The 26,260-nt window shown below is 43.0% G+C and overlaps 1 protein-coding gene across 4 annotated transcripts in view; it reads left to right on the forward strand.

Annotated features, from left to right (window-relative positions):
- Window positions 1-26,260, forward strand: part of NTRK2 (neurotrophic receptor tyrosine kinase 2) — a 338,528-nt gene that overhangs the window by 164,338 nt on the left and 147,930 nt on the right. For 2 of the 4 annotated variants that reach the window (XM_043565698.1, XM_043565700.1), the window contains exons 15-16: window positions 16,909-16,956; window positions 22,487-22,675. In XM_043565698.1, coding sequence (XP_043421633.1) covers window positions 16,909-16,956; window positions 22,487-22,675 — 237 coding nt within the window. The remainder of the gene's footprint in view (window positions 1-16,908; window positions 16,957-22,486; window positions 22,676-26,260) is intronic. The other 2 variants (XM_043565699.1, XM_043565701.1) reach the window with 1 other exon arrangement.

The raw sequence follows: 26,260 nt of genomic DNA on the forward strand, positions 1-26,260 counted from the left end.
AGAGACTAGAAGAGAAGAATCGCAAAGTAAGTTGAGGCCAAGGCATAGATTAGAAGTTTGGGCTGTAAGGTGGTGAGATGGAACCCTCAGTTGGTTTTAAGTAGTGATGGGGGAAGAAGACAGGTGGCATTTTGGAAAGTGCTTTCCAGCCACAGCATGGGGGATGGACTGGAGGAAGCAAGAGGAAGGGGAGGCTCCAGTAGACCAAGGCAGCAGCTGTCTTCAGAGGTGGAGGGGCCTGGACCAGGGGTGGAGGGACCGGCCCTTTCTATGTAGCATTAGTCCAGCCACAGATGGTTCACTCTTTGCGAAAAAAACAATGGGCTCTAGGTTTATGGACACAGCACAGAGTCCTCCTGTGTTCCGACCAAGTCAGAGAATTGTTGTAAAGGGGGTAAAATAAAGGAGTAGACAACAGACCCCCTAAGTTCCGGATGTTTCTGGGCAACTCGGTTAAGTCCTCGGTCTTTCTCTGCCTGTTTGCTAGAAACGCCTGATGTTTCCGAAGGGGAACTGAGAAACACAGTTGCTGTTAGAAGCTGTAAAGTGTTGCAGATGCAAAGGGACATTTGCTGTTTGTTTCTGCCCATGACAGAAAGGGGAGCCTTCCTGATGACGGCTCTTCTAATTTCTTGGGTTGAAAAAACTCAAGGAGGAATAGTAGCTGTGAATGGAGGAAGGGATGTCTCTTTCCACTCAATTTTCAACTCCATCTAGACTTTATTCTTGCTAACGTCCAAATCTGAGAACACGTGATTATGCAGAACACCCTTCCAGCTTCCAGCTTCTCAGGCAACAGCGAGCAATTCATTCGGTTGGCTTAACAAGTTAGCCTGCCCGGCACAGCTTATGCTCTGAAAGTACGTTTTCTAATATTATAATTTCAAAAATGACTTGAGACACTGGCCCTCTCAGGCAGGACTTTCATCTTCTCTTCCATCTGATCGACAGAACGCAGTTTCTCCAAGCCAAAGCCTTATTTCTAAATCGTTTAAAAAGAAATGAGTGGAAATTTAATTTTAAGCCAAAGTTTTGTTTTTTTTTTTTTCCTCTTACAGTCAGTTCATTCTTCATGCTTCTTTATTTGCCCCACCAGCATCTTTCACTTCAAGCGTTTTAAGGAAGGAGTGTTTTCCTGTCCAAGTCTTTATAACGTGGAGGCCTAGAAGCAGTTATAAAGAGTGGGTTTGGATGATATATATTGAAAATGATAAATCACTTTCCAGCCTTCCATAACATTTTATTTTCTCTGGATCCTTATGTCTTCCTGACTCACGTACCTGGGCTGATTAATGCCCCCTCTCCCCTGTGACGCTTTAATCCGGGGCCTGTGTTTCATTCGCCTGCCGATAGTGATAGCCAATAAATTAATCATGCAGCCGCGCAAGCCGTGCCACGCAGGCTGCTGGCAGCATAAAACTGCCCATCACAAAGCAGGCAATTGTGAGCCTCCATTTATCTGGTACCCTCAAGACTCAACATCGCTCTGCATTTGGAGCTGCAAATGCTCATTTCTTCATAGGCATGGGCTGGGAAAATGAGGGAAGGCTAATTAATGCATTCAAGGGATCCTACTGAATCAGCAAGCCCCTTAAAGGCACAACAGACACAAACAGGCAGCTGCAGTCTTTTGGGATTCAAAACACCAACAAAAGAGCTAGTTAAATATTTGAATAGCTAAAGTATATGTCTATTAATGCCCATGCAAATTGCTAAAATAGGCTGTCCCCCCATCTCCAGTGGAGTCAAAGTCATTGAAATCCCAAAGCCTTTCATCCTGTCAAACAAGCCATTGAAGAGCAGGACATTTACATCTCCATAACGGGCCTGTCCAACAGTAGCTTAGGGTAGTAAAACTTGGGTGCAGGAGAGAACTCCAGAATAGGGCATCCATTCACTCCGGCCTCTGGGGATGCAGGACCGACTTACTGAGAGTTAGACTGCTGCAACCCCAATCTCTGTGTTAATTTGGCGTGTATGGTTGCAAATGTCTTGAACAATAAATGTCCCAAGCTCTGGATATGGTTTGATCCAAGGCCCCAACTCTGTGACCCGGATGCATCTTTTGGCTGTCTTCCCTTGGATTGGCTCGACTTGGAAACCACACTTTTCCCTCATGGTTGTAGCAAAGATGACTTCAATCCACTCCTGTTGCCAGATCCTTCCAGATGCCCATCCAGCAGGAAAGAGAACGTTGCTTACATCAACCTCCGTGCATACATCCTAGGCTTGGTTTTGATCAGACTACAGGCCAATTCTTGAACCAACCTCTGTGGGCAGGGAGTGGAGTTGCTGATTTTTTATGCCTGAGCCCTCGGTTCCTTCTTGAATCACGTTGGCTGACCAGGGGAGGGTGGACAACCAAATGAAAATCATCGGTTAAGGAAGAAGACATGCATACAGGGTGGCAATCCAAATAGCAACAAGGATAAACAAACAGAACAAACTAGAATACTCCGCTCAGATCACCATAGCAAAATATCACAGATTTGTTGGCTTAAACAACAGGCATTTATTTTCTCACAGTTCTGGAGCCTAGAAGTCCAAGATCAAGGTGCAGCCAATAGAGTTCCTGGTGAGGCCCTCTTCCTGGCTTGCAGACGGCCACCTGCTCACTGTGTCCTCACATGGCCTTTCCTCTGTGGTTTGCAGAGAAAGCAAGCTCTGGTGCCTTTTCTCATAAGGACACAGGCCCTGTAAGATTAGCACCCCACTTTTAGGACTTCATTTAACCTTAGTTACCTCCTTAAAGGCCCAAATACAGCCACATTGGAGATGAGGGCTTCAATGGGCTCTTATCCATCAGGAGTCAACCGTTTTTGTGGTTTAATAGAATGAGAGTAAACGTGCATAGTTAGCTTCTAATGCATACAGTGAAGAACACGCAGCCATGTATCCAATCATGCTGCATCTGTTTAACGACCACGAATGTAGAGACCAAGAAGGTTCTGGAGATTAATATTTAGTTATGATTCTAGAACTATCAAAAAAATTTGAGAATCACCAGACAAGAGACCTTCTTTTTTAGAACTCATCTTTTAGAAGGGCTTTTGGTGAAAAATTATGAGCTCCACAAAAATAAAAGAGAGGCCTAACCCCTTGATATTTTTAATGATGGTAATGTGACCTAGCTTACTCACCCACATATTCCATCAGGCTTGATTCCAAATGATCTTTGCCTCTTTTTTTTTTTTTTTCAACGTTTTTTATTTATTTTTGGGACAGAGAGAGAGAGACATAGCATGAACGGGGGAGGGGCAGAGAGAGGGAGACACAGAATCAGAAACAGGCTCCAGGTTCTGAGCCATCAGCCCAGAGCCCGACACAGGGCTCGAACCCACAGACCGCGAGATCGTGACCTGGCTGAAGTCGGACGCTTAACCGACTGCGCCACCCAGGCGCCCCAATCTTTGCCTCTTAAAAAAATGAAAATTTCCCCTCAAATAATGAAGATTTTCATAGTTAGTAGACTCTACTATATTAATTAAAAATAATTCCCCAGGACAAGCTCTGAAAATGTGACAAACAGGCAATGCTTTTGGAACAAAGACCTGGCCTTCTAAGGGGATTGTTTACAGGGTCACAACTCTTTTCGTGATATGAGTTACAATGAGTTTTAAAAGGGGTACCTGGGTGGCTCAGTCTGTTCAGCGTCCGACTTTGGGTCAGGTCATGATCTCACAACTCATGAGTTCGAGCCCCGCATCGGGCTCTGTGCTGACAGCTTGGAGCCTGGAGCCTGCTTCAGATTCTGTGTCTCCCTCTCTCTCTGCCCCTAACCCACTCACATTCTGTTTCTGTCTCTCTCAAAAATAAATAAACATTAAAATTTTTTTTTGCATTACTTCATCATTAACATTTATGCATTATGTATTTATGTACACACTTGTGTATGCTTTAGGGAGTACTTCTGTGGGCAGGTACTCTCTTACATGTACTGGAGTCCTTTTATAAAATAAAAGCCCCATAGTTTTATAGATAGGACTGTCTTTTAATAAGGTTCACTTGGAACTTCCCCCTTACATCAGTCAGAATAGGCTAGGTTATGTTGCAGAAATAAATAACCCTTAAAACAGAAAAGGAGATAATGTCTCCTTATGTTGCATATACAACACAGGTTGGCAGGACAGCTTTATTTATCTTAGCTTTTAGAAACCCAGAACTTTATGATGCTACCACCTAAACATGAGGCTTCATGGTTCACTGTGACAGAATGAAGAAGTAGAAAACCCAGCACTATGAAATCTTCCTAGAAGGGATATGGGTCATTTCTACTGCTTTCATTGGCAAAAACAATGGATTGGTGGGGGTGGGGAGGAGGGTTCAATCCTCTGCTGGGCCAGAAAGAAGAGGCAAGCAGTGTAGTGGGTGACACAACCACGAACCCATGTTATACCAAATTTTGCTTCTTTTTTTGAAACTGGTTTATTTTATTTTATTGTTTTATAGGGTTTTTTTTTTACTAGAGAGAGAGAGAGAGAGAGAGAGAGGGAATCTTAAGCAGGCTCCATGCTCAGTGCAGAGTCCAACATGGGGCTCAGTCCCATGATCCTGGGATCATGACCTGAGCTGAAATCAAGAGTCACACTCAACTGACTGAGCCACCCAGGCACCCCCCAAATTTGGCTCTTGATCAAAGAATGCAAAGGTGGGAGGTTGGAATTCATTCATGTATTCATTCAATAATTCTTTATGGAGCACCTAAAATATACCAGGACACTGTGCTCAATGCTACAGATGGAGAGACAAGAAACACATATTTGTCACTCATAAAGAACTTATAGTCTGGGGGGCACCTGGGTGGCTCAGTCGGTGAAGCGTCTGACTTCAGCTCAGGTCATGATCTCGAGGTCTGTGAGTTCGAGCCCCGTGTCGGGCTCCGTGCTGACAGCTCGGAGCCTGGAGCCTGCTTCTGATTCTGTGTCTCCTCCTTTCTCTGACCCTCCAATGCTCATGCTCTGTCTCTCTCTGTCTCTCAGTAATAAGTAAATGTTAAAAAAATTATAAAAAAGAACTTACAGTTTGGGTAGAGGTTACAATAAGTAAGCGGATGATTAAAATTCACAGTGGGATGAGCTATGGAGAGAAAGAACAATGTGTTTTGGAAATACAGAGGACAGTGGTCAACGGAGATGAGTGTCCCTACTGTTGTCTAGCTCTTGCTGTACAACATGATCTCCACTATACTTGGAGGACATCTCATGCCCTATTTTCAAATCCTTCTAGATTGACCCGATCAGCAACGGAGCTATTTGTTGTTGCACCTACCATGTGTAAAGTGGCCTGCTTGACAGTGTTGTAACTGTTATAAAGCTCTAATGGAAGAGGGTGAAGAACTAAATTTCATGTTTTCAACTTAGAGTGCTCACAAGCTAATAGGAAAAATAAGAGTACATAAATCATCAATACACCGGAGAATGTGGCATTTATCGGGAGACACACAACCTAAATGTCAATGGGGGATAGTTTTGATTTGAGGAATGAAGAAGTGGTTCCTAATGGAGTGACTCTTCAGGTGGATTTTGTTTGGCGAATGGAGTTTGATGATCAAAAATGGAGCTTGAAGGTTCCATTTCAAGTAGAAAGAAACAGGTGGCACAAAATTGGGAAGCAACCACGATTATTTTATTCCATTCTGCATTACAAACCCAGCGTTTATCACACTGCCTTGCATCTATCAGGTGGTCAAAGAATAGTTTTCAAATGAATTGATGGATAAACAGGAAAACTCGAGGCATATTCATTTATGGAATGTAAACTAACAGTTTAACTAGGATCTGGGGGATTTTAAGGGGTGTCATAAGTGATAAAGCTTGGGCCAGGTCATGGGGCCAAGACAAGGTTTTGAATGCCATTGAAGATTTGGGACGTTATTATTTCCTTACCTCTCTGTTTATATAATGCCAGAGTGTTCATGGAGGTCTCCAAAACACCTCCTAAAGCAGTTGTGTGAGGTGAGCAGGGAATTAATTTTTGCTCTGAGGAGGGACTTTTAGAAAGACCCGGTCACTGTGGGGTTTCTGTCAGGAAATGGTGGGTCCAAGACAGAAACCCAAGACTTGGAGTCCAAATCCAGCTCCTGTCCATACTGCATTGTCCCTCTATTGTGGGGCCAGAACACCATTCTTTGGTGTTTGGGGCAGCAGAAATGATAGTATCGGAGCTGTTTTTTTGCAAGGTATAAGATAAACAGGAAGAAGGGGGCTGGCAGCAAAGACCCCAGTGATGGTGACAAGAGTATTGGAATAACATAGAAAAGATTGAACTCCCTTAGTGACAGTGAGTGTAGACAGCTAAGGTTTCTTTTCAACAGAGATAAAAGTTTAAGGATAAATTCCCCCTTTACTGACCCATGACCTGGGCCAGGGTTTCTCAGTCTCAAGCACCATTGATATTTTAGGTCTTAAACCCGTTATCGTGAGGCTATCGTAATAGCCTAGTTGGCTATTTAGCAAAATCCCGGCCACTACCCATTACATGCCAGTAGCACATACCCTCCCCTTTACTCCTCCCATTGTGACAAACTTAAATGTCTCTAGACGCTGCTGACCTTCCCCTGGGAGGTAAAACTGTCCCCGTATGGGAAGCACTGACCTGGGCAGTCAATTTTGATCCATTTCCAGAAAAGCAGTGGATCTTCAAGAGCCACTGGGCATTCGGTGGGGAAACACTGAAGAAGTAAATACAGTTTCATCTGATGGGTTTGGGTTTCTTCCACTGACAGTGACACCAAGTAGCGGGGCCGATAGCTAATTCATGTGACCGGCATTCCATTCTAAATCATGGGTTTTCATTTCGTTCTATTTATGGCCATTTTATTCAATTATTTTTTTATTCAGCACCCAGCTTAACAGATATTGATACACAACAGATATTATGTACACAATAAGTGTATATAATGCTATTATGTTCTCTTCCATTATGGATGCTTCCTAATAGAAGAGCACGCAGTAATGAGATTAAATACACATCCGGGCTCTTGTATCGGCCTCACACATTTCCTGACCTTGGCGGGATTCAAGAGTGTGGAGGTAGGTGGTGGGACGGGAAGGGCGACGGTGGGTCACTGAAAAGCAAGACAAAGGATGATCTGGAGCAAGTAATCACGTTCCCAGATCAAAGGGAAGAAGTTGAGTATAGTTAAAAATGGAGACTATCCTTTAGCGGAATCCTGCTTAGAAAAGCGATCATCTCTTTCTCCCTCCAAAATTCCACCGAACAGCCGCACACACAAAAATGCCTGCATGGTGCTTTGCGTTAGCTATAGCAAGTGTTGGCCTAGGGGAACTAAAAAAAATTGCATGTTATGTACATATAAATATAAATAATGTAAAGTAAATCTAACTATAACTATAAATATGTAGCAGACATTACAAAGGCATTTCCAAATGCATCTGACGTGGCAGCAAACCTTGAGGAGGGAGGAGTGGGGAGCGTAGCCTGCCTTCACTTTGGCCTCACTTGGCAACTGAACAGAATTGACAGGTCCGAGCAAGTCAGCCAAGGTCTGAGTCATTGTTTAGGTTTTCCATGGAAACGAAAGCTCATGGGAATCGACATAAAGTGTTTGCCAGACTCTATGGGTTTGTCATTCTCTTTGAGGGCCACTAATATCACTTCTAAGATGATTCGCTGAGATTCAGCCAATTTCCTTTCCAAACACTTGCTCTGAGTGCTTACCAACATTGCTTTGCAGAGAGAGGGAAATTTGGGGTGAATCTCGGGCAGTCATTCGTTGCACATTTAGACAGCGTGAACATGGAGATTTTGGGTGCATGCAACCAGACATCACCTGCCTTCCCTGCAAGGAAGCTTGTGAACACTGAAAAAAAAATGTTTGTAGAGCATTTTTTTGCTCTCGCTACGGTGATACTCTAGAAAGGCAAAGCTTTGATAGGGCTCTCTTGTGTCTATCAACTCTTGTTGGTAAACAGAGGTTGCTCCTGCCTTGCTCAAAGTTCCCAGATTGGAAATGAATTATTAGAAGTTTCAGGTTCCATTTTTTTTTTTTTTACCTGCCCAGGGAAGACTGTGACTGCCGTTGTTAAAGAAAAAGCCTTTTGCAATAGATTTAAAAACAAAACAAAACAAAACAAAACAGTGATTTGTACAGTTTAATTGTGAATGACTAAGATGTGGACCAACTGAATTTCCTTGGAAATATTCCACATGTTCAAAATAAAAGAGGGAAGTAGTCGGCATTTCCCCCTCTCAAAGTTAAATGTTTGAAACATGGGATCAGGACATTTTGCCACATTCCAAGCAAGTCTGGTTTCATCTATTGCCAGTTGAGACTTCTGAACTTTAAGTCTGTAGGATTTAAAGCTTTAGTCTGTTTTTATTTTTTTAATGCAGCAATAGAAGCTGACCAATTTTCCCTAATTAAAGTAATATCTAATCCCCCATAAGTTTCCTGGCACATGGCAAATATTCAGTAAGTACTGTTTTCTAAAATTGCATTTGCACAGCCAGGCCCTTCTCTCAAGATGAGAATATAGTGACCCAAAAGCATCTGAGCATTATTTAGCAGGAGAAAATCTAGGCCAGTTGACTGAGAGCTTTTCTTTAAATTGCACATGATCTCACATTCCCAAAATACCCACGCACAGGGAAGCTATATAAGGCCATGTGGCAATCTGTTCTCAGACATATGTGCCTAATGATTAGTACTATAGATTACTGGATTTTGAATAGGCCTTCGATGCCTTTTCGCAACCCCTGTCTTCATGGAGCAGGAAGCAGAGCCTATAAGGGGGAAGTGACTCACCTAAGGTCATGCGGTTTGTCTCTTGCCTTGTTTAGGGCCAGCCCCCTCTGACGTCTGGTCTCCATCTTTATTCTTTATGCATCTTTATTCCACACTCTTGCCTGGAGTGCTGGGTTCTAAGTGTCGCTCACCTTTAAATATTGTCCTGAGGGAGGTTTCATTGGAGTGCCAAAAATGAATCAGAGCGGTAGCAAACATATCTGCAAAAACATAGTGGTTTTTGTGTTGAGTGTATCATTTGCATATTGGCATTTTCATTAGACTTGCTGAACTTACTGCGCTTTTTTAAGAAAGTTGTTTTCATTTATTAGACAAGTATTTCTTTGTTATAAGTTTATTTACTTTGAGAGAGAGCACAAGCAGGGACAGAGGGAGAGGGGAGAGAGAGAATCCCAAGGAGGCTCTGCTGTCAGCACAGAGCCCGAAGGGAGGCTCGAACTCATGAACTGTGAGATCATGACCTGAGTCGAAACCGAGAGTCAGACGTTTAACCAACGGAGCCACCCAGGCGGCCCCGGCAAGCATTTCTTGAGGGTCTGTGCCGGGTACTGGAGGTACTACGTAGGCAGGATCCCTGTTGCAAATGCCGTTGATGTCACACCCATACCTGCTCAGTGTCCACTGTCTGTGCTTGCCCACAGAGTCCTGTTGCAGGTGCCCATGACTCTGCTCGGTGCTTTATCCTAGCCAGAAGCCCTTGGCCAGTGGCAAGTGACAGCGGAGAGGGAACGACCCTGCTTCCTCACCTTCTGGGTGGGATGACTCCAAGGTGCATTCACTACCGCCTCCCGAGACCCCCAGGGATTTGAACTCTAGTTGTACACAGTGTGTCCCATTGGACAAGGGCATCCACTGCCAGCTTCTTTCCCTGCCTGCTCCTGAGTCCTTGGGTCAGAGTCTGCTTCGGAGGAAGCCTTGTCTAAGACAGCCACTGACTTCTGGGAGCTCAAGTTCTGGGAAAGGATACAGACAATAAACAATAAATCAAGGAAGTAGGGCCATTTATTGGTGTGTGCCGAGAAGGATGAGATGGTAGTGGAGAGACATTGGCTAAAGCGGTGAGGTTGGGGCCCTGCCGAGGATGTGCTGGCTGACCCGAAGCCTGGAGCAGGGATTAGAGAGCCCAGAAGAAGATTCTAGGAGGAGGCAAGAAGATGTGCAAAGTGAGCAGGGACAGGAAAGAGGCCAGGATAGTGGCTTCGCAGGAGACGGCTGAGGCTACATCACACAGGACTCCACAATGAGGAACAGAAGTTTATGCTAAACGCAACAAGAAGCCACTAGAGCAGGTTAAGTAGGGGAAGGGTGTGCAGTCATCTGATTCCTACTTGAAAATGATTACTCTGGGGGCACCTGGTGGCTCAGTTAATCGTCTGACTTCAGCTCAGGTCGTGATCTCACAGTTCGTGAGTTCGAGCCCCCACATTGGGCCCTGTGCTGATGGTGTGGAGCCTGCTTGGGATTCTTTCTCTCTTCCTTTCTCTCTGCCCCTTCCATGTGCTCTCTCTCTCTCTTTCTCTCTCTCTCCCTCAAAAATAAATTAATAAAAAAGAAAATGATTTCTCTGGCAGCTCCATGGAGAAGAGATTGGGGGGAGGGCGCCGAGGGTGGAGCAGGACACCAGTTGGAGGTTCAGCTGAGAGATGGTGGACGGTTCTCAGCACCCGACTTCAACTGTTGGCAGGGAGCATAATTAAATAGAACTTAAAGGCAGACTACTGTGCATTCACGTCTTTGTCTCTAACACCGTTTAAATGTATTTTCGTGTTTCTCCGCATTTTGTGGTGAAGAACCCTTTGAAAATCTAGTGACATCTGTGGAGTTTTTGCTCCGGAAAGATGCAAGTGCACAGGGATACTCAATTTTGAATTTGTGTGATTTGTATGATTGGGAAGTCATGGAGTCAGTTAATAACACCTCAGATATCTATCTATCTATGTATCTATCTATCTATGTATCTATTTATCTATGTATCTATCTATGTATCTAGATAGATGATATAGATATAGGTATAGATATAGATATAGATATAGATAGATATTATTTGTCTACATGTATTAGTTGGCAAAGGCTCCCTACCATAGTAAATGAGTCCCCAAGTGGGTAATTGTTCAAACACATCAGTTTATTTCTTGCGTATGGATGACAGAGGATAAATGACTTCATTGGCTTCCAGGGAGAATAATTTGGTTTCTACACAGCCGATACTTGTAAAATAATACTGGGAGAATTAGCATCATGTCATCTTCATGTCATAACTTTCAAGTTTGATGTGAAGATTGTTTCCACTCTGGACACATAGAGGGGGAAAGAGCATGGAGCGACTCATAGGAGACGTCTTGACAGGCTGGCCTGGAAGTGGTACCATCACTCTGGTCACCTTCCGTTGGCTGCAATTTAATGGTATGACCACAGCCAACCTCAAGGAGGGCTAGAAAGGGTAGTCTAGCTGTGGGCCCAGAAAGAAGAGGGAAATATAGTTTTCAGAAGGCACACAGCACTTTCAGCCATAATACACATTCATGTGGTTTCTTTGGTATTTGTCACACTGGAGATGTTCAATGTTACTTTTTCTAAAGAACAGCATAATGAGTCACTTCAGAGATTTGAGGGAAGGTAAGGGATGAAGCCAATGAGGGTTGGTCAGAAGGACCCTTTCCATGATTTCCAGAACCAGTTAACTAAAAGCAAAGCCTCTTCCTCGCCTGTGCAGATGGTACTTATATGAAGGTTGTGTCCTTAACTGAAAGATTAAGATTAAATTAAAGTAGAAACTTGGCCTCAGACTACACTTTTCTGCGCCCTGAAGAGCTGGAATTCATCTGAAATAAACTCTTACTCACTCTGGTTATGTGTCAGTTGGAAAGGGAGATGGCTGTATTGTCAACAAGGTGATTCTTTGCGTTCATTTCCCCTCCACTCTGATGATCAGTCCTCCTGGTCTTTGAGGTAATAGGCAATCAGCCACTCGGTCAAGCACTTACTGAGTTTCTACTCTGAGCTCAATGCTGTCTTGTCCTCACTTTCCCTATAAGAGAAAGGCAGCCCGGAGGCTCCACTATCCGGTGCCCTTTAGGGAGTGGGTGTGGCCATAGGAAGCTGGAGGTAAAGTACATCCTGTCAGTGAATCATATTTTCCCATTTGCTCCCATCACAATGTTCTTGGGGGTGGAGGATGGTGAGTCTTGCTTTAAAATATAAAGAGATTACCTTCGAGAACACAACAAATTTTAATTCCTCCCGAATTAAAAGGGAGGAGAGCTGATTTTTCTCCTAACAGACTGAAACAATTTTTCTGAAACTTAGAGAAAAAAAAAATCCAAAAACTGTGTTCTTTGGAGATCAGAATGCTTCTCACAATTGCATTTAGAGTTTGTGTGATTCAGCACCCACGGGGAAGATTAGGTTTCTTCCCCTGATTCTCTCGCCTGTATCATAAATATTCCTTTTCAGCCCCCTAAATTTTAGCTGTTTTCCTTTGAGAGACATTTGAAAAGCAATCTTTATTACCATTTATTTTGGATCTCCTCTTAGAGTTATTAATGTGTTAATGCATTCTTTTTCCTATATTCTCCTTCTCTGGTCAGGGAAGATTAAACTTTCTTCAATATGAGAAGGATTTAATTGGTTGATTTCATAATTTAGAGTCTTTGTTAGTCAGATTGCAGAAAGACAAGCTCCTTTGAACTCACTGCAACTACATTTGCTTTTGAAGGAGTCCTTTATTTTGCAGCAAATAAAGTGTCCTTATTAAACAGAAAATAAAAGAATGTCTGGCAGGACTCTACTCCCAATGGGTGAAACATCACAGGAAATTGAGAAATTGTTTCTTTTTGGCCTTGTGAGAGAATTTTGCTGGTGAGATTTTGTATTAAGGTCTTAAGACTACTGCTTAAATCCATCAAGAAAGACCCATTGAACAAGGGACAGCTTTTGAGGAGGAAGAGAGGACCGATGTGACCTTACTATCTCAGGTCTCGAATTTTCCAAGAAATCTGGGGAATGGCCAAGAAGATTGTCCTCTCTTACGAAATAATTATGTCGCTGTGTTAGAGCTTAGACCTACTTTAGCAACTTCGGATTAAGTTTGTCAAAAGGTAGCTGCAGTTGGCGGAGGCCCTTTCATTGGTACCTGCAGACGAGGGTGTCTCATTTGGCCAAATAAGAAATGTGTCCTAAGTACGGCATCTAGCGTGCATTCCCAGTTAGACTATGGGCTCTGGAACTTGGGCCTTAGACCTGTGCCTGGGCTCTAGACCTGTGGTCCAGACACTGGATACTTCCCTCTTATCTTCTCCACAGAGACCCCTGACCTAGGATTTGTGCCCCACGCCCATGCTCTAAGGTTAGCCACTCAGCTGAGCTCAGAGTTCCTCACAGACACTCCGGGTAGCAGCACCATATGTCCTATTATCCAAAACCAAAACCTTCCTTTTTCACTCCCCATAGTCCCCCCAACGTGGCAAGTCCTACTCACTCCCCTAAACAGGCCTGACAGCCGTCTCCTGTCCCCGTGCCCCTCCACTGTGCCCGATTCAGGCCACAACTCTCTCATGCCTTGATGTCTCTAGAAGCCTCCTTAACGGGTCTCCTGCCCTCATCTTTCCCTCTCACAATCCTGTTTCCATCCTGCAGCCAAAGTGATTTTTCAAAAATTCAGCTTGATCATATTACTGCTTGGCCCAAGGGTGTTTTGTTTTATTTTGTTTCGTTTAGAGCCTACCAGCAATTTTCATTGTAAAACCCAAACTCTTGGCCTGACCCTTGCTTCTGTTTCTCAGTTTCCTACCCTTTCCTGGTGCATCACCCCCCGACACATACAGAGCCCCCCACCCTAGCTGTGAGTGGATAGTGACAGTGCCTCTCTGTGCTTTTCCCCATTCTTGACTAATTCCTTTTTTGTTATTGTTTTGTTTTGTTTTGTTTTGTTGTATTTTATTTTTATTTTTATGTTTACTTATTTCTGAGAGAGACAGAGAGAGATGGGGAGAGAAGCAGAGTGGGGAAGGGGCAGAGAGAGGGAGACACAGAATCTGAAGCAGGCTTCAGGCTCTGAGCTGCTAGCACAGAGTCTGACGCGGGGCTCAAACCCAGGAACCATGAGATCACTACCGAAGCCAAAGTTGGACACTTAACCAATGGAGGCACCCAGGCACCCCGACTAATTCTTATTTTAAAAAACATGTGTATTTATTTATTTTGAGAGTGAAAGAGAGTGAGAGAGAGCACACTGAGCAAGGGAGGGGCAGAGAGAGAGAACCCCGATGCAGGGCTTGATCTCATGAACTGGGAGATCATGACCTGAGCCAAAATCAAGAGTCAGATGCTTAACCAACCAAGCCACCCAGCACCCCCCTACCCGCCCCCACCCCACACCATTCTTGTCTTATTCCGATCTGTTACTCAGAAGCCAGAGAACTCCCTTGACCATCTCCCTTAGACTGGGATATATGTTCCTCCTGTGAGTCCCCATGCATCCTGGATATACTTCTCCAATAGCTAATCCTCAATTGTCAGCTCCCTGAGGGCAGACCCAAATGAGGGAAGCTCATTTATCTTTGAATCCTCTATTGTACCTGTGTTGATCAAGAAAAAAAAAAAAAAGCAAGATCTAAAATAAAACAAAAGCATTTGGGGAGGGGTCTTAGAATTGCAATGTGGGGAGCATTGAGGAGTGAAAGCCAGTGGTCTTTATTAGCAAATTGCAGAAGTATTAGGAAACATGCACAAGCTGGTTTTCCAAAAATCATGTTTGGAAAATGTAATTACATTTTACATCATTGGTTTTTTGAGTATACTATGTCAATTACTAGGAAAACATCTTTTGCAGAGCGTCCAGTTTTTATCCAGAATGTGAATTCAGCAGCTCTGGGTTCAGTCACATGCCTTTGCTTGGTTCAGCGGTTCAAGGTAGCCCCTGTTTCAAAAAAACAAGATGAAGTTTTAGTCTCCAAGCGGAGTCTCTCATGTTCAGAGGTCTGACCCAGGCTCACTCTTGTTGAACAAATGAGCAAAAACGAATGGCTACATACAATGCTTTCCTCTATATAAAATTGAATCTCAATTGTAATGTTGTCCACTATGGCTAATTATGGCTAAGCATTTTGGAAGATTGGAAAGACAACTATGAAAGAATGAAAAAAAAAACAAAACAGATTTGGCATCGGAAGGGTGAGTCTGCTCAGTTACTACTTGGTGTGACCTTTGCTAGGTTTATCAGCCTCTGAGTCTTAATTCCTTATCAATGAACAGAGGGTCATATGTTATAGGGTCTGGCGGAGGACTAAGGGAGAAATGTCCTGCGTGGGGGACACACCTGGTGAATTACAATATCTGAATAAATCAGAGGGGCTCTGACCCTCTTCATATCTGTGTTCTCATGTGGCAAAGGTGAGAGTTAGGTGGAGACACGCCATCTCTGTTCAGTTAGGCGGAGACATGTCAATGGCAGGATGGAGGTACAAAATGGTTCACGCTTTGATTTCCCATTGGGTGAACTGTGAAAATACACTCCTGCCTTCTCACACACTATTAATAAAAGTAGACCAGGTATGGTGGAAAAGCAGCTGAATTCGCGTGTTGGGCACCTTAACATTACTCATCCCTTTGGACTCACTAATTCCATTTCAGGATTTATCTGGAAGGAATGATTTTTGAAAATGGGGACGGATGCACCTGAGATGTGGACAGGTGTTCCTTACAGTCGTATTTATTATTACAATTGACGATAATCTGTAATGTGTAAATCAGTGAGGGGCTGCTATGGCATTGTCCTTCTGCGGGTTCTCCGTAAGATGGAAACGATTTCGAAAAAAAAATGCTCAAGTGAAAGAGGCAGTCTTAAAAAGTTTGATCTACTGTTTAATTAAAACTATGTAAATCAAACAAATGGAGGAAACCAAAAATTGACCAGTAGGAAATACCCTCTGTTTTCAAAGGGATTAGTGGTAACTAAGAAAGCCACAGACACAGCGCTGCCTCGCTAGACTGAGGACCCAGTGAATGAGGCTCACTGTCTTCTGTGCAAAGGGATCTTTATTTGGCATTGGATAGAGGCCAGATCTTCATCCTGTCTTCTAAAACCTGGAAGAAAGCATTCAGAGGAATATCAATCAGAAGTAAAAAATCGCCTTCGAGGTTGGGGAGCCCACGTTGTAGGCTACCAAGGGAGGAAGGTTAACTAGAAAAAAGAGTAATCATGATGACAACTGTGTAAGGCATTTTTTTTATCGTGCCAAGAGTTTTCATATACATTGTTTCACTTAAATTGGCTCTTCTATGCAGCTTTACATCTTCACTGCCTACAAAAACCACTGTAGATCTGAAGATCTGAGAAGCACAGTTACTTATTTGGGCCCCATACCCTTTATCCGCCTCTTATCCAGGGATCCCCCCACTGTGTAGAGTTCACTTTGAACCTCGCGGAAATTACATAGAGGGGCACAGTCAGGCCCAGGAAACAAATAGGCATTTCACTGTGGCTTTATTCCCTGGAGGACCTCCAAACATTTGTCAGATCTTTACTTACATGCGCTTCATGGAGCTTTGTGTGACAAGAGGCACAGAGCTGCTGTGAACTCCCCACTGTCACACAGCAAGTCAGTGACAGAATCCGTGTAGAATTAAGATCCCCCCCTTTTATTTCTCCTTGAATCCCCCTCCAGCCCAAGTATCAGTTCTCCCACGGGACTACGTGTTCCTTTTGTCACTGCCTGCCTCAGCTCCACAAAAGATCTGTTTTGTCTTGTTATTTTCCCACATTGCTGCAGTCGAGAACCATGGTGCATTTGTCAAACGCGTTGTGTATTTTCATCCCTAGAGCTTAGTTAGATGATTCGATACTTAGGAAGAAGAGAGTGAGAAATCAAGAAAACCGCTCAGAGCCATTAACTCTCGATTTGGGCCATTTTTCTCAAAGACAGGCTACTGTCTCTTACCTGGTTCAAATGCCCATGTTCTCAGGATGAGACATAAATCTTTACACCAAAATTCAAGCATCTGTTTCCAGGTGTTAGAGAGGAAGCTTTGTTCTTCACAGGAGCTTTTTGAGGAAGTCTGTTATTTCACTAAGGACAGTGCTGAATACCCCTGGTTTACGCTTCTCTTTCGAAGTTTATTTTATGTTTTGTTGTGGTTTTCAGATTTCTCATGGTTTGGATTTGGGAAAGTAAAATCAAGACAAGGTGTTGGTAAGTAGTTACTCCTTCTTTGGATAAGTAACGAGTTTATGTTGCTTGATTCGGATGAAATTGCTTGGCCCTTCTTCCCACTTGTTGGCCCCATGATTAATTTTCTGTGTTCCTTGTTTCCGATTTGCTGAAGAGAGAGGCCTAGGATTTTTCCAGAAAAGTCATGGCTTTCACTCACTGAGTTCAGCAAATGGTTTTATATTTTTGAAGTCGACTTGTTTTCATCCCAGGAAGAATGCCAACTGTTGTACCAGGTCGAGGTAGTTGCTGGGCTTTTAAGAAGGTTCAGGAAAGAAAATGCAACAGCACCAAAACTCCAGGTACAGGAAAGTTGGCTAAAAGTCACGTCTGGACGAGCTGGGATCTTAACTTCCTCCATTGACCAAGATGTAGTACACTTCTGAATTGGTAAATCAGCTGTTCATTTATGACCATTTCTCTTTCAAAACAAGACTCTAACGTCCAGACGCTCTGATTTGTACTTGATTGCATTCTATTCCTTGCATTCAGACTGTGTGCTGACAATTGAAAAGCAGAGTTTGTAGCTTACCAAATGAGTGCACATAATGTATCTCATCACTGGGATTGAAATCAGGTGTGATCTCCCGGGACCTCCAATTTGTTCAGTACTTTCTATGGGTACAGCGACTATGAACAGGAATTCACTAGAAAGCACAAAAAGACAGACTGTCTTACATCTTGCACGTGTGTTTCCAAGATCTGGCCATCTTGGGCGTCTGTGTTTTGGTATATATTCTGGTAGCCAGGCTGGCTATAGGTAAAACTGCGAATTAGGGGAAATGTACCAGTGTCATGGAGCGTTCTGGTTCTGAGTCATCCGTTCCATGCAAGGAACTCTGTTTCTTTTCTTTTTATGAGCCTGATATTAGTAACCCTGACCCTTAGGTAGCCCCATGAATTCCAAGGTCAAATCTCGTAATCAGCAAAGCTAAGATAGGGACATGGCAAAATTGGAACATTAAACTCAGACATCTCAGGATTTGTTGGTGACTCCCCGAGGGGCACATTTCAGATTCAGCTAATCTCAGTCACTTTGCCAGGATACCAGAGACTGCCCTGCTGGGTGATCTTAAAGGTGCTCTGTGTTTAGGCTTTGTGTTCTGTGTATGTGTTGGCGGGGAGGAGGCAGAGGGTGATAAGGTTTCATACCATAGCGCTGTGAGATGGGGGTCTTTTCTCCACTAAACAGAAGATCACTGTAACCATGTAAGCATTTTCCAGGCCAGTTTGCCCTGCTGAGAGGTGCTTGTTCTTAGAAAACTTCAAAAACAGGGCTTCACCCTTTTAGGCCACAGCAGAGAGAATTTTCCTTCAGAATTGTTCTTTGAGCCACAGTCCATCAGAGATGCTGCAGCTTTAAAATGTAGGTTTTATTATTATTCGGGTCTGGTGAGGCCAAGAGGCCAGAGGAGGACAGCCATTGAAAAGATAGTCTGTTACTCACCGTTCCTGAGAGGAGAGGGCAGCCACACCATGGTGGGGGGACCCCAAGGGAAACACTGGGGTCGGTCAGAGGGCAGAACATGGGGGCAAGAGCCTTTATGGCGGTTACCATAGGAAGGAACTGGTGAGGCAGGCTAAGCAGGTTTAGGATCGGCTGGTTTGAGTGACCTTAGCAGATTCTGGGGCAGACAGGCTGTCCCCAGTTGGCTGGTGCCTGGCTCTGGGGTGACAGGGCAGGTGGATAGTGGCCGGGAGTATGACAGCCTGATAAGGTGGTGCAGGCTATGGACTGGTTGGACTGGAGATGGAAAGAATGCTCTCAGAAAAGTTCTTTACCATCGCTAGGGACTGGCTATCCTGGGAGGGGCGGTTCCTTCAGGGTCAGTGAGGCCCCAGTGATGAAGCATCAGAATACAGACAGTAAAAGACATGATTAATACAGCTGCCCAAGAACAATGGCCTCTCCCCTCGCCTCGAAGACATTGTCGGTCTTGAGAGAAGGAAACTCCTTTCCCAGGTGACCTTCAGCCATTCTTATCACAGGAACACAAGTCAAAGGCTTGGAAATATCTGTGAGTCAGACATGCAATATGCCTTACCAAGCAGCTCCGTTGACAGAAAAAATCTCTCTTTGCACCTGAGACATAGTAAAATAAAAATGGGCTAAAAAATGTTTCCAGGCATAGCCCATATTTGTCAGCTCAGTAATTAGAACTATGCCCCCCCCCCAACAACCTGGCAGGTTGCACATATCCCACAATTTGAAACTTCTTATTAATATTATAAGACTTTTTTTCAAACCCTCATGTGAATTCCTTATAACACGCTGTGATGTGCCCCTGACTCTTCTTCTGTCTGTCTTTTTGTGGTGTCTCCTCAAGCTCGTGCACAGACACACAATGACACATCCCGTGATAGGCACAGACAGCCTGCTGTCAAATTATATAGACATTCATTGTCCCTGCTGAGAGCTTTTTCCCCTTCCCAACTTTGCTGTGCTCCGTTAGATCAAAATGTTCATAGAAAAATGGGCTGGATCGCTGCAACCTTGCCAGCCATATCAATCTTCCAGGATTTAGAACATCGATGATGAAGGAAACAGCACTTGAATTAATATTTCACTTGATAAATTGTTGAGGTTTATGTGTTGCCGAGATTTGTCAACAGCGGCCTTCTGGCAAAGCAGAAAGGCTTTTGAAAAATGACCTCTGATGCTTTATACCACTTTTATGCTTAACATCCCCCCCTCCAAACAGAGAGTCCATTCCCTGGGGCTCTGTTACTGCAGAGTCGGGGGTTCTACTCAGAGAAACCAAGGCAAAGAAAGGGTCTCCTCTGGTGGAGGAAGAAAAGCAAAGAGCAAGTATCTTGCTGTAATTCTTTAAGTCAGGGTTCCACTATGTACATGGCAGATGATCCAGAGCCCGAATTCCTGGAGGAGTCTCAGCATTGTCTTCTAGGTATCAGCTTCCTTCAAGATGATTGAATGCTACAGGAATGTTGATGGCCTGGCCTGGCCCAGGGGAGAGTCACAGAAGAAAGCAACTGGGATCAGTGTGTTTTAATCATTGCAGGGGCTCCAGAAGCAAATATCGCTGGCCTTCTGACAACATGTGGAAGGTCTGAACATGACAGCTCCTGCATTTCTGGGGGTAAATGTTGAGAAATGTACGACCTTGACTGCACCCACCTCGGGGAGTTCAGGCAGTAGCATGCTTTTGGTTCCTGCAACAGGAACACGGCAAGGGGGCCAGTGGTGGGGAGGTTTTACTGGCAAGATGCAGAGAACGCTTAGCATAACACATTTATGTTTTTCCATCTCTGGGTTTAAGCTCTGGGTGATCTAGGCCTGTCAGGAAGCCAATCATAAAACGGGGATGGTTAAGGATATTGGAAAGAACTTGTCTTTATAGCTATTCTTGGCAGAGTTTCTGCCCTTTACTAATACCGGTGTGCTAGACTCAAGATGAGCACAACCAGTGAGCTTGCTTTTGCTTTGAGTAATCTGAAGATTCTAAATTGGCTGTGTGAGGACTTGTTTGCAGAATTAAGCCAGAGTGTATCATTAAAGGCAACTTAAACGCACATCCCCTTGAGAGGATGCTTTAAAAAATTACCTATAATAGCAGTTGGCTGCCTCCTGCATAGTTTGTTTAAGATTCAGCTAGCTGCGGAATGTCCAATTGTTATCACTACAAACTGTGATAATCCCCGTCTGAGGCGGAAAATGAATCTTGGAGGTCGGGGGACGGATTACCATTATCTTTCATAGGGGATTCGAAAATGTGTGACACAGTTACTTTCATCTTTAGAATTGCCGTGCATCTCACTGAAATAGTTAATTAATTGAGAGGGAAAAGACAGAGAAGGGTGGAGGTGTGGAAGCATGTGTCCTGGGTGGTTGGATGACCGCACAATCCCGTGCTCGCTCAGCAAGTAGCAATTCAGGCGTTTCTTCCCCTGGTATGCAGTTGCTTGACTGATGCTTTCATCTTTTCTCCTTACCGTTCCTTCCTGTGTTTCTGTTGGCTTATTCCAGTGGCTGTGGTGGTCCGCTTCAGTGGGACCCTCCAGCCACGAAGTGCCCTGCAGAAACACGTGTAATATATGTCTGGGAGTGGGTGTTGACTTCTCACGTGCAGAATGTGTATCGTGAACCAGCGAGAACTTAATTGTCTTGAAGCTTTCATATAGACCTTTAACTCTGTGCATCCAGTTTTGTTTGCAGACACATGCGTTTAGTGGTCAGTAGATAAATTGTTTAAACAAGACACAGTAGACCATATTTATGGGCATATACGTTCTTAGACTTGGGACCAGAAAGTTTAAGTCTTGTGTGAAATATGTCATGGCTGTGGCTTTAGTATAAAGACATCCATAGAGTAATCTACACATAATATTAGGGTTAAAGGCAAAGTGGGCAACTTGGCCGTGGGATTGATCCATTATTGTTATGAAAGTATTTTGTAGGCAAAATGCTAACAAGGTGTGTGCAGAAAGAGAAACATAGTAATAGGACCATCCAATGTAACTTTAGTCCACCGGTTGGAAGTTTATTAATAATACCTAGTAGTAATTCATACTCATGAAGCCCATTTAAGTTTATAATACACTTTGCTATCACTAGTCTCATAAAATAACAAGCAGATATTCTTTTGCACATTTTACAAATGTAAGTGGATGTAGAGGTACAAAAAAGGCAAGTGACTTGTTCAAAGAGTGGAGGAAGGCACTCAGATCTTTAAACTGCTAGTGCATCTTTCAGGATATGGTGACACAGGAATCCTGCATTCATGCTGGGAGTTTCAATGAGAGAGTGTTTGTCCTAAAGATGTTCAGAGAACAGAGAGCAAAACTGCATATTAACTTACCGGAGAAGGAAGTCAAGACAGTGGAAACTTTGCCCATCGGTGGTGGGAATAGAAAATGGTGCAGCCACTTTGGAAAACAGTTGGGCATTTCCTCAAAATGTTAAACATAGAGATAGCATATGCCCCGGCAATTCTACCCAGGAGAAATGAAAACGTATGTCTACACAAAAACTTGTACGCAGATGTTCATAGCAGCATTATTTATTTGTGATGTGGAAATACCCCAAATGTCAACCTGTGGAAATGCCCCAAATGTCCATCAAAGGAATTAACAGATCAACAGAATGAAGCGTATCCATACAATGGAATATTATTTGGCAATAGAAAGGACTAAAGTAATGACACATGCTACAACATGAGTGAAGCTTAAAAGCGTGCTAAATGAAAGCTGTCTGTTTCAAAAGATCTCATATTAAATGATTGCATTTATATGAAATGTCCAGAATAAGTCCACGGAGACAGAAAATAAATGCGAATCCATGGATGCCTGGGGCTGGGAGTGGGGGACGTGGGATAGACTGAAAACGTTCTCAAATTACATTGAAGTGATGGCTGCACAACTCTCTGAATATACTGAAAACCACTTAATTGTATGCTTTCCATGGGTGAACTTCATGTATGTGTGAATTATAGCTCAACAAGAGCATTCAAAGCATTACAGAAGAATATGTTGTTGTTTTTTTTTCCAACTCCAGGCCCAGCTTCAGTTATCAGCAATGATGATGACTCTGCCAGCCCACTCCACCACATCTCCAATGGGAGTAACACCCCATCATCTTCAGAGGGCGGCCCCGATGCCGTCATTATTGGAATGACCAAGATTCCTGTCATTGAAAATCCCCAGTACTTTGGCATCACCAACAGTCAGCTCAAGCCAGACACATGTAAGTACAGCTGTTTATACTTACTTTTATACTTATTGGCCTGTTTGCTGCATAGCTATATCAATCAGTGTGTTTATCAGAGCGCCTGACAAGGATGACTGAAGGGAGGGGGCAGTGAAATGGCTGAGGATTGGTGGGGCTTTGGGCTGATGGAATAGATCCTTTAGTTTGCTGCTTATGGAATTCTCAGGGCATGTGTCCTGCAGGGCTTGGGACTGTGGGCAGATATCGACTTCTCTTGGGATCCATTTCCCAAAACCATTTGTCACCATGAAGTTGGAATCAAGGCATGCTTGTCTTGAAAAAGATAGAGACAGAAACCAGAGGTATCAGTAGACTGCACATACATCAGTTACAAAAGACAGGCGATTGGTGGCTTTTAAACTGGATTTATTGAAAGTCATTAAAATATACACCATTGGTAGTCAGGAAGGTGCTGTGTTGCACACAGGTGGTATTGACTCAGGTAGTTCTGTATTATTTGTTCAGTTCTTGTTCCCAGCATGAGATTTGTGGTCATGCCACAATAGGAAAGACACATCACAACAGATCATGTGCATATTAAGTACACTGACCTGTTCTTCACAGGACCAAATGAACCCATTAGCCTCTGTTGAGAAGCTTGGGGTTTTCCTCAGAGACTCTTATCCTATCTTCAAAGCCACTGCTCAAATATAAAAAATGGAGCATGGCTTTATGGAAAACAAAAAATAAGACCACAGTGAACAAACAGGCTTATGCCATTGGAACTGCAGGCCTTTCTTCATACATGAATAAGGAGCCAGAACATCAGGTGGCCTAGGTCTTAGGGGTTCACCTGACACCGATGGACACCTTCTGTCTGTTTGGTATGTTCTTACTCTATCTTAAATACTGTTCTCCTGCCTGGCCTCAGAGGTAAGATGTAACAAGTGCAAAGTTAGATTTTGGAGACTGACTTTCCTAAGAACTCTCACGGGATAAAGGAACTTAGCAATAAGCATCTTTTCGCATATAAGGAAATACCTATAATTTCATCCTATTCATTCAAATTTACCCCCAAGGTATGGTGAATATTGCATTTTAATGTAATCATTAGAAAAAAAACAGTATTATGAGCTTGTAAAGTATGAAACTAGACCCACCATAGATTTCAGTTGAATATGCAATATGACAAGATAAATAGAATAGCATATATGAGGAATATTGAGTTCCTTGAAATAAAAATTGTTTGAAATCAAGGTATTATTAATCCTAATATTGTCATTATGGTGTGAACAAGATGCATGGAGGCACTGCTTAAAATGTATATTTTTTGTTGAGATAACTGTCCTCCAAAGGTCCATGAAATACTCTGCATGCATAACAGTCAAATGTTGAATAAGGCAAATCAGGGTACTACGATGGGAGAATTCTGTCATCATTTTGATGGTGCTCCCCAGAAACAGAGTCTTTTGACACCCCTGTCACCACTAGTACCAGGTTATATGATATACTTCAGTTAACCTGAGGCTGTATTATAATTGAGGTTGACAAAAATCAACCTGTCCTCAAAAGTTTGTTCTTCTTTGCTGATGGGGAAATATAAAGCTGAATAATCAAGTATATAGCATCAGTGCAATACATGCAATAAGAGAAAATGAACCAATGAGCAAGAAAGCAAATAAACAAATGAGAACCAAAAAGAATATAGACTAGGTGGCTGTTGAGTCTATAGTTCTATCTGGATGTGCTTTCTACCTTTTGAAGTCTCACAAAAAGTTTCTAAAGGTGGTTTCCTTAATCTAGAGTCCATGGAGAGTTTTTCAAAGTTTTTTAAGTATACATTTTGGTTATTTTGGAGGAGTCTTGGATTTGTGGCTCAGCCACTCTATGTCACCCCCACTTAGAAGGCATGGGAAGCAAGTTTAGGAGACTCGTATCCTCCCTTCAGTTTCTGCCTCCGGAACATTGATTCTTCATTTAGTAGTTCCTTCCTTATAAAGTCTTGCTGGGCCCTTCACCCAGTGGTCCTTACCCTGCTCAGGGTTCTCAGTCACTCACAACATCTTACATCAGAAGAATTTTTTTTTCTCCAGGCATCAACTTATATGTTCTTTCATGATTTTTAAAAAAAAATTTTTTTTAACATTTATTCATCTTTGAGAGAAAGAGAGAGACAAAGCATGAGTGGGGAAGGGGCAGAGAGAGGGAGACACAGAATCTGAAGCAGGCTCCAGGCTCCGAGCTGTCAGCACAGAGCCCAACGCGGGGCTCAAACCCACAAACTGTGAGATCGTGACCTGAGCTGAAGTCGGATGCTCAACTGACTGAGCCACCCAGGCGCCCCACTTTTTCATGATTTTAAGAATACTTACCATCATACATCTTCCATGAATCTTTTTCAAAGAAATGGGAATGAAGAAGCAGTTTACTTCTTTCCTTCTCTTCATTCTTTCCTAAATGCCATTCTTTACCCCCACAGTTTTTTTCCTTTATCTTCAATGTATGTTGCTTCTTGTTAGGTCCTGAGTCTGACCACTCTTCAGTATGTGTTTATATAGTCTTGTTTAGGTTAGATTGTAAGCTCCAAAAGAGCAGGAACTGTGTCTATTGAACTATTCTTTCATAGCAAAGGACATGATGTGCCTTTGATATTGGCCAGATGTTGACCAGATGTGGCTATGTATTACTGAAATAGTAATTACCAACAGACTTATAACAAGTAAAGATGAGCCCATAGCCTTTTTCATTGGCACTACCCCTACTAAAATTGCCTATATAATAGTTTATTTGTTAGACAAATTTTTAACAATATATTAGCCAATTTAGTCAAATTTAAATAACAATTTAGCTGAAATAAGCTTTTGACCAAAAAACAAAAAACAAAACAAAACCTTTCTTTGAACCTTCTAACCATAGTCATCCAGGAATTGAAGTATTCAAAAATGCATAGACCAGAGACATACAGAGAGATTCGTTGCTATAGGCCCATCAAATTTTGGGAGTTTAGCTTTCAGTGAAGTGATTCCCATTAAATATACCCAATGAATTAACCTCCAAAGAACCTCAAAAGAAGGGGTCTTCCAAGGAGTTGGATATGTTACATTTGAAAAACAAAGTTAAGAAGATCGCAGAAAAAGTTTAGAAATTTCACCATATACTTAAAGCAAACTACCTTATGGATAAGACACCACTAACTTGACCTCATTTGGATCTTGGGCCACAAACCAGCATATTTACTTCTTTTTCCTAAGTATACATGCTATTCAAAGATGTTGGCTTTAGAATAGATGTGTGATCTTACAAGGAGTAGCTCCGGTCTCATTCCACTGAATTGTAAGAATCTAATACAGAAGGTGAAGTTCAATTCATTAAATATTTATTGACTACCCACAACACTCTTGCAACGCCAAAGAACCTGAGATTTGGTGAGGGTGGTAGCGTGTCCTTTGCCCTCAAGGAGTCTCATTGGGAACCGAGTGGTTACAGACACTGTCATATAATCACAGAACACCTTGATAGGATAGCTAAGAGCAAGGGTCCTGACCCCCAATTACCTATAGGATCAGGCGGGTCATAGGAGAAACAGGCTGGGTCAGAAAGATGATGTGGCATAGTGAAAGC

This window comes from Prionailurus bengalensis, chromosome D4 (genome assembly GCF_016509475.1).
Source record: "Prionailurus bengalensis isolate Pbe53 chromosome D4, Fcat_Pben_1.1_paternal_pri, whole genome shotgun sequence".
Classification (NCBI taxonomy): Eukaryota; Metazoa; Chordata; class Mammalia; order Carnivora; family Felidae; genus Prionailurus; species Prionailurus bengalensis.